General features: G+C 44.0%; 1 protein-coding gene across 10 annotated transcripts in view; it reads left to right on the top strand.

Moving 5' to 3' along the window:
* The first annotated feature begins 1,078 nt into the window (after positions 1-1,078).
* Positions 1,079-12,041, top strand: part of LOC143816693 (rab5 GDP/GTP exchange factor-like) — a 48,928-nt gene continuing 37,965 nt past the window's right edge. The window contains exons 1-5 of one of the 10 annotated variants that reach the window (XM_077297404.1): positions 1,251-1,289; positions 1,425-1,511; positions 3,362-3,585; positions 4,667-4,788; positions 5,299-5,444. In XM_077297404.1, the coding sequence (XP_077153519.1) occupies positions 1,287-1,289; positions 1,425-1,511; positions 3,362-3,585; positions 4,667-4,788; positions 5,299-5,444 (582 nt within the window). In that variant the 5' untranslated portion in view covers positions 1,251-1,286. The other 9 variants (XM_077297439.1, XM_077297394.1, XM_077297449.1 and 6 more) reach the window with 9 other exon arrangements.

Raw genomic sequence — 12,041 nt, 5'->3', positions numbered from 1 at the left:
CGCCTCCCATCTTCATACGATGACGTCATCTTCTTTGCTTCCTGTCGCGGCTCCGGCGCATGCGTACTGATTTGCCCTGTTGAGGGCAGAGCAAAGTACTGCAGTGCGCAGGAGCCGGGCCTCTCTGACCTTTTCCAGCACCTGCGCACTGCAGTACTTTGCTCTGCCCTCCACAGGGCAAATCAGTATGCCTGCGCAGGAGCCGCGACAGGAAACAAGGAAGAGGACGTCATCGTATGAAGATGGGAGGCGCTGGACCTGGACCCGCGATGCCCATCGGACCGCACCGCAGCAGGACCGCCCCTGGGTGAGTATAATCTAACCTTTTTCTCATCTTTCAGGTTACATTGGGGGCTTATCTACAGCATTATAGAATGCTGTAGATAAGCCCCTGATGGCGGTGGCCTTAGCTTATAGGCGAAAAATGGGGTGACAGATTCCCTTTAATAAAAGGCTCACTGAATGTGCTGCTTATTACTTAGACTTTACATTCTGTGGTAAATACAAGCTGATAAAGTACAAGACTCACCTCAGAATACAAGCCCTCATACACAGCTAGGTGGAGGTACAAAGCGATGCCCCTTGGAAGAATATTGGGACGAAACTTAAAGTCAAAACAGAAAACTAGCTGCCCCCTCACCCCTCTTTGCGCCACCACAGGACGGGGACCACAAATCTGACACAAATTGACACATTTAACAAATTTTCACCACAGTCCTTTCTCTACTAGTCATAAAGGTAGATGAAACAAATCTAAAAACGTATTTCATGCCTCGCTCTCCTTTCTTCAGGACAGCACAGCCCTCTGTAGCCTACAAGCACATCACCAAGGTGAGCAGCGGTAATACTCGTCTACCACCAGCAGGGGCAGCGTCCGGTGCGCGCCAATTCTCCTCAGTCACAGTCACTCGTCACCTGCTTCTAAACTACGACCCGGTTTTTTTTTTTTTTAAGTGACTGCTGGTGAAAAAAAATCAGTGGGCAACACGTATGAGGTATTAGACACCGGGCTGCCAGGTTAGCACCGCATGGCACCGGGATTGGTAACCCGGCACTACAATTCTATAAATACAGACTCATTCCTCTAGCGCCTCCTAGCGGAGAAGACCTCACTCTCCCTCCAGTTTACGATTTAGGTCATTCAGCACGTGACTGCAGTCTCCGTAGTAACAGCAGGACGCTTCCTGTCGAGCTGTTCCGGGCTTTTGGCAGGCGCTGACCCGGAAGTGAGTGATCAGCTGACACGTGGGCATGTGACATCTGGTGACGGCGCTGGCTGTGATCGCATGGTATTTGGCGGGGAGTGCTGTGTGTATGCGGGATGGGGGGCTTGTGTCGGGCATGTTAGCGGAGGGCTGCTCCTTCCTGGGTCCACACCGGCTGCCTGCTGCGTCTTCTAACCAATACTTTTCTCACTCGGGCAGATAATCTTTACAACATGGCACATGTGTAAGACTCCTGCAGACTCTGTGCTGGTGGCCTCAGCAGGGCCTGCTTGCCGAGCAGGAAAGGTTGCTAAAGCTGGTAATTCCTAGGTGACTGCATTCTTCTGTCCTCCAGCATTACTTATTTCCTGATGATTCAGGTCAAAATTAGGTTTTCAGCTCAAACTTTAAACTTTCTTTTATTGAAAAAAATTGGCACAGTATTCGTGGTGGGTAAAAAACCCAAACTAGCTCCCCCTCTACCATCCCCTTAGTGTCCATGCAGGGCTTCACGCTTTTACTTATGGCACATAGATCCCATATCCTCACAGTGATTCAGTGACCCTGCGGCCACCAACGCGTCACTGCCACAGCCTATGATTGGCTTCAGCAATCACGTGTGTGTGCCACTAGGACAGGGTGTACCCAGTGCCTGGGTGCAGTGATCACATGTGAGAACGAAGAACCAGGCGAGGGATCGCTAGTTGGGTAATCTTCTATTTTTGTTGTATTTCATCACCATGCTGGGTCCATAGATAGTTGTGGACAACCCTTTTAAGAAAGCGTTCTGTTCTTTGTTTTTTGTTATAACATCCCCTATTTCTATTGGAACAGTAAGGATATATTCACACATGCAAAAGATTTATTGGAGAGAAGTCAACCTTTTAGAAAACTTCACATGTTGCAAAAACCCTATTTGTATTGCGCAATGTGACAAGGTAATGATTACTAGCAAAGATAACCAGTAATTAACCAGCATTTACAGCCACATGAGAACTGACTGTGAGTGTTCACATATGTTCAATCACCAGTTGTGATACCTGGAATGTCCAGTAGAGGAAAGCGGTCATACACCCATAGTGTCCACTCTGGTTTCGCCATCCGCAATGCGCTGGACTCTGTAAGTGCTTCTAAGGCCCGTGTCCCACTTGCGTGTGCAATGCGAGAAACTCCCCTCAGTACCCGGCACTGCCGCCGGCGGGTCGGACCGGAGCATTCAGCTACATAGAAATACATGCAACCACACACTCCGGTCCCGAGTGCCGGCGGCAGTGCTGGGTATTGATGGGAGTTTCTCGCATTGCACACGCAATGGAACACGGGCCTGAAATACTGTCCTAGCCGGCAGCTTCAGATGCTAATGGTGATGTCACTGTGGTTAGCTACGAGGTGCAGCTTAGTCCAGCATACTGCTGGATTAAGCTATAAGTGAGGCATTCATTGGTAATCCCCAGTTATAGGAGAAAACGGCTCACCACAGTGACACAGGTCACTGGCAGGTCTGATCTGGGTCTGCTGGGACCCAGAAGAGACCCCGCCATGCTGATGCTTTTGTTTGAAGCACAGCTCTTACTGATTGCTGTGCATCTTGCAAAAGAGAAGGCTAAAGCAGTAATAAACCGATTCTGTCTTCTCCGCATACACCCTGGCTGTGTCTGACACCTGCTGATCAGACCTGCTTCTAAACAGACTGCAGGAACTTCAGCCTCTTCCGGTAAACTTACAATGGCTCAGGGATAAAGTCCAGGGCCAAACACCATAAATTTATGATGCTTGGTCGTTGTTGGGTCATTTATTGTGATTGGGGACCATAATATTTTTGCTCACTTTAGTGTTTCCACTTTACCTTCCAATATTTTTGATAGTATGAATGCTGCGATCTGCTAGAATATTTCTTTCCAAAATACTAGGGACCTGGACACCAATAGGAGTCATCAGGATTTGTCTGGATCAATAACGGCAGTGATGGCTATCAGAAGCCATTATGTCATTGTGGTCTGAATGGATATATATATATATATATATTTATTTATTTATTTTTTATTTTTTTTTATTTTTTTCACCTTGTATATGAAGCATTCACATCAGGCTAATAAGTAGCACATAGGTGTGGATATTGAGAAAGTTACTCACTGGGTTTTTTGTTATTTTCACAGATTATGAGTTTTGCATCCCCAGAACATAAAGCCAGACCATTACCCGAGGATCAGACTCTCCCCCACTTTCACGCTGACAATGCATCTTTCCAACTTCAAGGATTTCTCTACCAAGCAGAGATGTGTAGGAAGAACTGTGGGTTCTATGGTAATCCAGCATGGCATGGGTATTGTTCCAGGTGTTGGATCAAGCAGAGGCAGCAGGCCCAGCCTCTTACAGACGGGTAGGTGTAATCTGCACAACCAAATCACTGTTCATCAGGAGAGACCAATATGAGCCACCTAGATGTCTTGGGTTTGTCACATTTTGTGTCTCCTCTTTTCTCTGTTTGCTATTTATGTTGCTGATCTCATGTAATACAGCTATGATCCCCTAGTAAATGGCATTTTAATCTCTACGTAATAGCCAGTGCTAGGGTCAATATTGACATTTAGGATTCATACTTCCAATAAGTGGCGCTAGAGTTCAAATCCTCATCCTCTCTGAAGAGGCGATTTGCAAACTATAGATCTAGATTCACTATTTCATCCAGTAATCTGTCACAAATTGCAATCTTTAAGTGGAAATAGACTAAGTTTTCTGATCAAAACAAAACAAAAAAAGTGATATAAAAAGCAGAAGCATTCTTCTGGGGACACTAATTTTCACTGAGCTTTATATTTCCCTGATCTCTGCCTGGAGAATTTATACAGTATGTACTTCCCCATTAGACAGAGGTGAAAGGTGAACGTCCATATTTTACTGTTATCTGCTTTTTTCCTGACTGTTGTATTTAGATACTACTAACTAACAAAAGTTAGGCACTCTCACTGTGTAAATATCCAAGGGAAACGACACAGTCATTAAAAGGCAAACATATTCCAGAACATTTATTTCTACAGCATATTATCATCTGTAACTCTCCAGTAGATTGTCACCCTTTCCACATATACTTAGCTTAAGGTTGATGGCAATCCAAGGAACGAGATACTGTATATGTGAACCCTGTTATTACGGGGTACCTACAGCTAGAATGTCGGGCTCACCCAGTGATGTTCTTTCCTAATATACTGCATAAACCTGTTCTGCATTTTGCCTGTAATACTACAGCATTAATGAACATAAGATTAGCTGCTCCTACAGCTATGACCCCCAAGATCTTTTCACATAAAACCATTTCAGATGGAAATGGTTAATCGCACATTAAGGGGTTACCCCTTCTTTGGAGAACATTAGAGAACTATATATTATGACTTGGAAGCTGTGCACTTATTAACGAGTATCGTCATTTATGGTATATTCACGTAATGTGATTCTGTCTTCAGTTTTAGACATCAGACAGGGAATGTGCACGTTAAACCTGACATGGATACGACTACACAGCGGTTAAATAGAAACAACACTTTTCCGGATGTCACCAGTAATAATGTCCGAAGTGAGGAATCAGGTAAGTTAGTTTTCATGTGCAAAGTTTTCTTTTGTTTTAGGTACGTATAAAACCTGTTTAGAAATTCTGCAGACAATCAGATCGCTATGGAGACCTATTTCTAAAAAGTGTTTTTGACCTTTTTTTGCTGTAGAAAATTACTATTTTGTTAGTTGTGAGACTCCTTTTTATGATTATAATTATTATAATGGGCAGCATGATGGCTCAGTGGATAGCACTGCAGCCTTACAGCACTGGGGTCCTGGGTTCAAATCCCACCAAGGACAACATCTGCAAGGAGTTTGCATGTTCTCCCCGTGTTTGCGTGGGTTTCCTCTGGGAACTCCGGTTTCCTCCCACATTCCAAAGACATACTGATAGGGAATTTAGATTGTAAGCCTCACTAGGGTCAGCGATGATAATGTGTACAAAACTGTAAAAGTGCTGCGGAACATGTTAGCGCTATATAAAAATAAAGATGATGATTATTATTATTATTATAAATCATGCAATGTTTTGCGTGCTTTGCAGGCTCTGTATTGCACTTTTCCCGGTCGTGCCTTCTCTCACTGGCTCGAGGGGATTTTTCAGAATTTCTCAAAGTTCTGCGCAGTCCAGAAGCGCAGCCATTATCAAGTCTCTGCAGTAATTTCATTCGGAGGATGCAAGATGCGGACGTGAGTCTTGAGTGACTAATAAGGAAAATATAAGGAAATACTCCCATGTTCCATAATTGTATCAATAATGAATATATTTTTAAGTTATATGAAAATCATATTCCTCCTACTCTCTTTTCAGATTATATCTGTTGATGACACGCTGCAGTATAGACAGTAATGAGCATGCCTTAGGGAAAAAAACAAATGGGGTACATCAACATTGTGGCAGCTATGCTGCAGATTTCACCCAATGCATTTATTAAAATCTAAACACGAATGCACGATCCATAAATTCCCGCCCAAAATCTGCGGAATATTCGCTACATGGAAACATAAGTGTTCCTGTTAAGCCTTTGTTCATTTTGTACTTGAGGGTTAGAACTGAGCAATGCCATCTAAAGTCTGTTAACCCCTTCATGACCCAGCCTATTTTGGCCTTAATGACCTTGCCGTTTTTTGCAATTCTGACCAGTGTCCCTTTATGAGGTAATAACTCAGGAACGCTTCAACGGATCCTAGCGATTCTGAGATTGTTTTTTCGTGACATATTGGGCTTCATGTTACTGGTAAATTTAGGTCGATAATTTCTGAGTTTATTTGTGCAAAAAACGGAAATTTGTCGAAAATGTTGAAAATTTCGCAATTTTCACATTTTGAATTTTTATTCTGTTAAACCAGAGAGTTATGTGACACAAAATAGTTAATAAATCACATTTCCCACATGTCTACTTTACATCAGCACAATTTTGGAAACAAATTTTTTTTTTTGCTAGGAAGTTATAAGGGTTAAAATTTGACCAGTGATTTCTCATTTTTACAACAAAATTTACAAAACCATTTTTTTTAGGGACCATCTCACATTTGAAGTCATTTTGAGGGTTCTATATGGCTGAAAATACCCAAAAGTGACACCATTCTAAAAACTGCACCCCTCAAGGTGCTCAAAACCACATTCAAGAAGTTTATTAACCCTTCAGGTGTTTCACAGCAGCAGAAGCAACATGGAAGTAAAAAATGAACATTTAACTTTAGTCACAAAAATGATCTTTTGGCAACAATTTTTTTATTTTCCCAAGGGTAAAAGGAGAAACTGGACCACGATCGTTGTTGTCCAATTTGTCCTGAGTACGCTGATACCTCATATGTGGGGGTAAACCACTGTTTGGGCGCACGGCAGGGCTCAGAAGGGAAAGAGCGCCATTTGACTTTTTGAATGAAAAATTGGCTCCAATCTTTAGCGGACACCATGTCATGTTTGGAGAGCCCCCGTGTGCCTAAACATTGGAGCTCCCCCACAAGTGACCCCATTTTGGAAACTAGACCCCCAAGGAACTTATCTAGAAGCATAATGAGCACTTTAAACCCTCAGGTGCTTCACAAATTGATCCGTAAAAATTAAAAAGTACTTTTTTTTTCACATAAAATTTCTTTTAGCCTCAATTTTTTAATTTTCACATGGGTAACAGGATAAAATGGATCCTAAAATTTGTTGGGCAATTTCTCCTGAGTATGCCGATACCTCATATGTGGGGGTAAACCACTGTTTGGGTGCACGGCAAGGCTCGGAAGGGGAGGCGCGCCATTTGACTTTTTGAATGGAAAATTAGCTCCAATCGTTAGCGGACACCGTGTCGCGTTTGGAGAGCCCCTATGTGCCTAAACATTGGAGCTCCCCTACAAGTGACCCCATTTTGGAAACTAGACCCCCCAAGGAACTTATCTAGATGCATAGTGAGCACTTAAAACCCCCAGGTGCTTCACAGAAGTTTATAACGCAGAGCCGTGAAAATAAAAAATAATTTTTCTTTCCTCTAAAATGATTTTTAGCCCGGAATTTTTTATTTTCCCAAGGGTAATAGGAGAAATTGGACCCCAAATGTTGTTGTCCAGTTTGTCCTGAGTACGATGATACCCCATATGTGGGGGTAAACCACTGTTTGGGCGCACGGCAGGGCTCGGAAGGGAAGGCACGCCATTTGGCTTTTTGAATGGAAAATTAGCTCCAATCGTTAGCGGACACCATGTCGCGTTTGGAGAGCCCCTGTGTGCCTAAACATTGGAGCTCCCCCACAAGTGACCCCATTTTGGAAACTAGACCTCCCAAGGAACTAATCTAGATGTGTGGTGAGCACTTTGAACCCCCAAGTGCTTCACAGAAGTTTATAATGCAGAGCCATGAAAATAAAAAATAATTTTTCTTTTCTCAAAAATGATTTTTTAGCCCACAATTTTTTATTTTCCCAAGGGTAACAGGAGAAATTGGACCCCAATATTTGTTGCCCAGTTTGTTGTGAGTACGCTGATACCCCATATGTGGGGGTAAACCACTGTTTGGGCGCACGTCAGGGCTCGGAAGGGAAGTAGTGACATTTGAAATGCAGACTTTGATGGAATGGTCTGCGGGCGTCACGTTGCATTTGCAGAGCCCCTGATGTGCCTAAACACAAGTGACCCCATTTTGGAAACTAGACCCCCCAAGGAACTTATCTAGATGTGTGGTGAGCACATTCAAGCCCCAAGTGCTTCACAGAAGTTTACAACGCAGAGCTGTGAGAATAAAAAATAATTGTTCTTTCCTCAAAAATTATGTTTTAGCAAGTAATTTTTTATTTTTGCAAGGGTAACAGGAGAAATTGGACCCCAACAGTTGTTGCCCAGTTTGTCCTGAGTTCGCTGGTACCCCATATGTGGGGATAAACCACTGTTTGGGCGCACGTCGGGGCTTGGAAGGGAGGGAGCACCATTTGACTCTTTGAACGCAAGATTGGCTGGAATCAATGAGACCCCTGATGTGCCAAAACAGTAGAAACCCCTCAATTCTAACTTCAACACTAACCCCAACACACCCATAATCCTAATCCCAACTGTAGCCATAACCCAAATCAGAACCCTAACCCCAACACACCCCTAACCCCAACACACCCGTAACCCTAATCCTAACCCTAATCCTAACCCTAATCCCAAAATTAACCCTAATCCCAACCCTAACCACAACTGTAACCCCAATACACCCCTAACTCTATCCGTAACCCTAACCACAAGCCTAATCTTAACCCTATTTCCAACCCTAGCTCTAATTCCAACCCTAAGGCTATGTGCCCACGTTGCGGATTCGTGTGAGATTTTTCTGCACGATTTTTGAAAAATCTGCAGGTAAAAGGCACTGCGTTTTACCTGCGGACTTACAGCGGATTTCCAGTGTTTTTTTTGTGCGGATTTCACCTGCGGATTCCTATTGAGGAACAGGTGTAAAACGCTGCGGAATCCGCACAAAGAATTGACATGCTGCGGAAAATACAATGCAGTGTTTCCGCACGGAATTTTCCGCACCATGGGCACAGCGGATTTGGTTTTCCATAGGTTTACATGGTACTGTAAACCTGATGGAAAACTGCTACGAATTTGCAGCGGCCAATCCGCTGCGGATCCGCGGCCTATCCGCTGCGCATCCACGGCCAATCCGCTGCGGATCCGCGGCCAATCCGCTGCGGATCCGCGGCCAAATCCGCACTGTGTGCACATGCCATAACCCTAACCCTAACCCTACCCCTAGTTTTAACCCTAGGTCTAACCCTAACTCTAGTGAAAAAAGAAAAAAAAATATTTTCTTTATTTTATTATTGTCCCTACCTATGGGGGTGATAAAGGGGGGGGGTCATTTACTATTTTTTTTTATTTTGATCACTGTGATAGGTTATATTACAGTGATCAAAATATACCTGGAACTCATCTGCCGGCCGGCAGATTCGGCGGGCATACTGCGCATGCGCCCGCCATTTTGGAAGATGGCGGCGCCCATGGAGAAGACGGACGGGCATCGGGAGGCCCGGTAAGTATGAGGGGGGGGAGATCTGAGTATGGGGGGGTGGATCGGAGGACGGGGGGAGCCATCGGAGTATGGGGGGAGCGGGCAGGAGGACGGGGGAGCCGACAGGAGGACGGAGGGGAGCGGAGAGGAGGACGGGGCAGAAAGGACAACTGGGGGGGCGATCGGTGGCAGTGGGGGGGGGGTCAGATCGGGGTCTCCAGCCATGGCAGATGCTATTGCAGCATCGGCCATGGCTGGATTGTAATATTTCACCATTTTTATAGGTGAAATATTACAAATCGCTCTGATTGGCAGTTTCACTTTCAACAGCCAATCAGAGCGATCGTAGCCACGGGGGGGTGAAGCCACCCCCCCTGGGCTGAAGTACCACTCCCCCTGTCCCTTAAGATCGGGTGAAATCGGAGTTAACCCTTTCACCCGCTCTGCAGGGACGCGATCATTCCATGACGCCACATAGGCGTCATGGGTCGGATTGGCACGGGTTTTCATGACGCCTACGTGGCGTCATGGGTCGGGAAGGGGTTAAAATAATAAAAAAAAAGTATACAGATGTAACTTGTGTCAAAAGGGCACTAATTTGGCATACCTTTGCATATTATGGGCATGTCAACATATACATTGAGAGCACCTCCTGACTCACACGAAACGCATTGCCTTACATGTTGAGATTAAGTGAATATCTGTCAAAGATGATTAGTTTATTAAAGTCAGATGGATTATTAGGGCAATCACTGTTGAATACAATAAATCTATCAGATTCTGAACAACTTTGACTTATGTATGGTAAAAGCATAGGATAACAATGATCCTAAAAATACTGACTTTGTGCAACATACATTTTTTTTTTTTTTTAAAGTGTAGCTAAATGTCTGTTAATTTTTTTTGGAAGGTGTGCTCACCTCCTGCATGAGCATGCACAAAATGTTACACGTCCTCGATGGAAGCACCACTGTGTGCATGATGATGCATAAGCTGAGCACGTCTATTCGGTGGTTTGAACAATCAGTCGGGGTCTTAAGACCCAGATCTCCACAAATCTACAGGGCTTTTCAGGGTTTCTAATATATGAAAACAATGAGCAAACATTTACATACTCTTTAAAAAGTGGTCATTGAGAGCACCTCTTCTGTTACGTTGTCCAAAACTATCTAGATACGTGATTACTAAAATGCTATTAGCTTTCCTGGTGTCCTGAATATCAAATTTGGTTATCTATATATGCTCATCAACTTCAAAATTGTAACACAAAGAAGGAAAAATTGTGGGATTACGAATATAGCGGATTCTGTTGATTATGCTAACAGGGTTGTCTGGGACTTTTCACCAATACCTGCCCCCCATCCTGTCAATCTTAGATTTCCCAGTGCCAGAGGAGGCCAGATGTGCTCAATCGCAGAACAGAACTGCAAAACTGTCAACTGTACAGTGGCTGTGGCCCGATCCTGCACATTCACCTCCTATTGATTCAGATGGGGGTGGATGTGCAGTACTCGATCATGGCCACTATGCAGTTGACCATGCTGTAATGTTTAGCTCCATAATACTAGGCCACCACCAAGAACAGCTGATCTTCAGGGGGTGTCAAGTGTAGCACCGCCACCAATCAGATATTGATGACCTATCTTAAGGATAGGCTATCAGTACAAAAGTCCCAAACATCCCCTTTAATGAAATGCAAATGGTGAAATCATGGAAATAAAATTTCCAGCATGTCTTGAGTATGAGCACCACAAACAGAAATACACGCACTTACATGCCTTATCTATCAATGAGATTATTAATGTTTTTCTGAAGAACATTTTTGCCGTGCTGAATGCACTTGGGCACGAAAATCGTCAAAATCTGCTGTTGTCAGCTCCCTTTGCAATTACCAACTGAATATGTCCAAGATGTGTTCGGTGGGAGACCCTTTAAGGGTACGTTCACACAGGACTTTTTTGCTGCTTTTTTTTGCTGCTTTTTTTAATGCTAATTTTCAGCTGCTTTTTACAGTACCAGTAAAGCCTATGAGATTTCAGAAATCTCATGCACACACGTTGGTTTTTTGTTTGATCAGTTTTTTCTGCTTTGCTGCTTTTTTTGGACATAGGGCATGTCACTTCTTTCAGCGTTTTTGCAGCGTTTTTTCACCCATTGACTTGAATGGGTGATGGAAAAAACGCTGCAAAAACGCTGAAAAAACGCATGTAGCATTATTTGCTGCGTTTTTTGTGCAGAAAATCATGGCCAGCAGGAAGGGATCTCACAGCCAAGAGCTTAGGGGTGTGGTTAGTGAGGTGTGAAGAGCCATTGTGAGGTGTGAAGAGCCATTGTGAGGTGTCCTGTTTGTGATCTATTGTGAGGGAGTTCCTGGTAGTGAGGTGTGAAGAGCCATTGTGAGGTGTCCTGATTGTGATCTATTGTGAGGGAGTTCCTGGTAGTGAGGTGTGAAGAGCCATTGTGAACCATTGTGAGGTGTGAAGAGCCATTGTGAGGTGTCCTGATTGTGATCTATTGTGAGGGAGTTCCTGGTAGTAAGGTGTGAAGAGCCATTGTGAGGTGTCCTAGCAGCTGAAAATTGGCATAAAAAAGCAGCAAAAATCTGCAGCAAAAAAGTCCTGTGTGAACGTACCCAAAAAACGCACCAAAAACGCACCAAAAAAACGCACCTAAATTAGCATAAAAAAAAGCAGCAAAAAAAAGCAGCAAAAAAGTCCTGTGTGAACGTACCCTTAGTCTGAAGGAAGCTTCAGTGCGCACGATCAATCACTGCTCCTTTCACACAAGGATCTTCAGAGCCCTGGATC

Source organism: Ranitomeya variabilis, chromosome 1, assembly GCF_051348905.1.
Source record: "Ranitomeya variabilis isolate aRanVar5 chromosome 1, aRanVar5.hap1, whole genome shotgun sequence".
Classification (NCBI taxonomy): domain Eukaryota; kingdom Metazoa; phylum Chordata; class Amphibia; order Anura; family Dendrobatidae; genus Ranitomeya; species Ranitomeya variabilis.
Note: the sequence above shows the minus strand (reverse complement) of the source record. Positions and strands in the feature narration are given on the sequence as shown.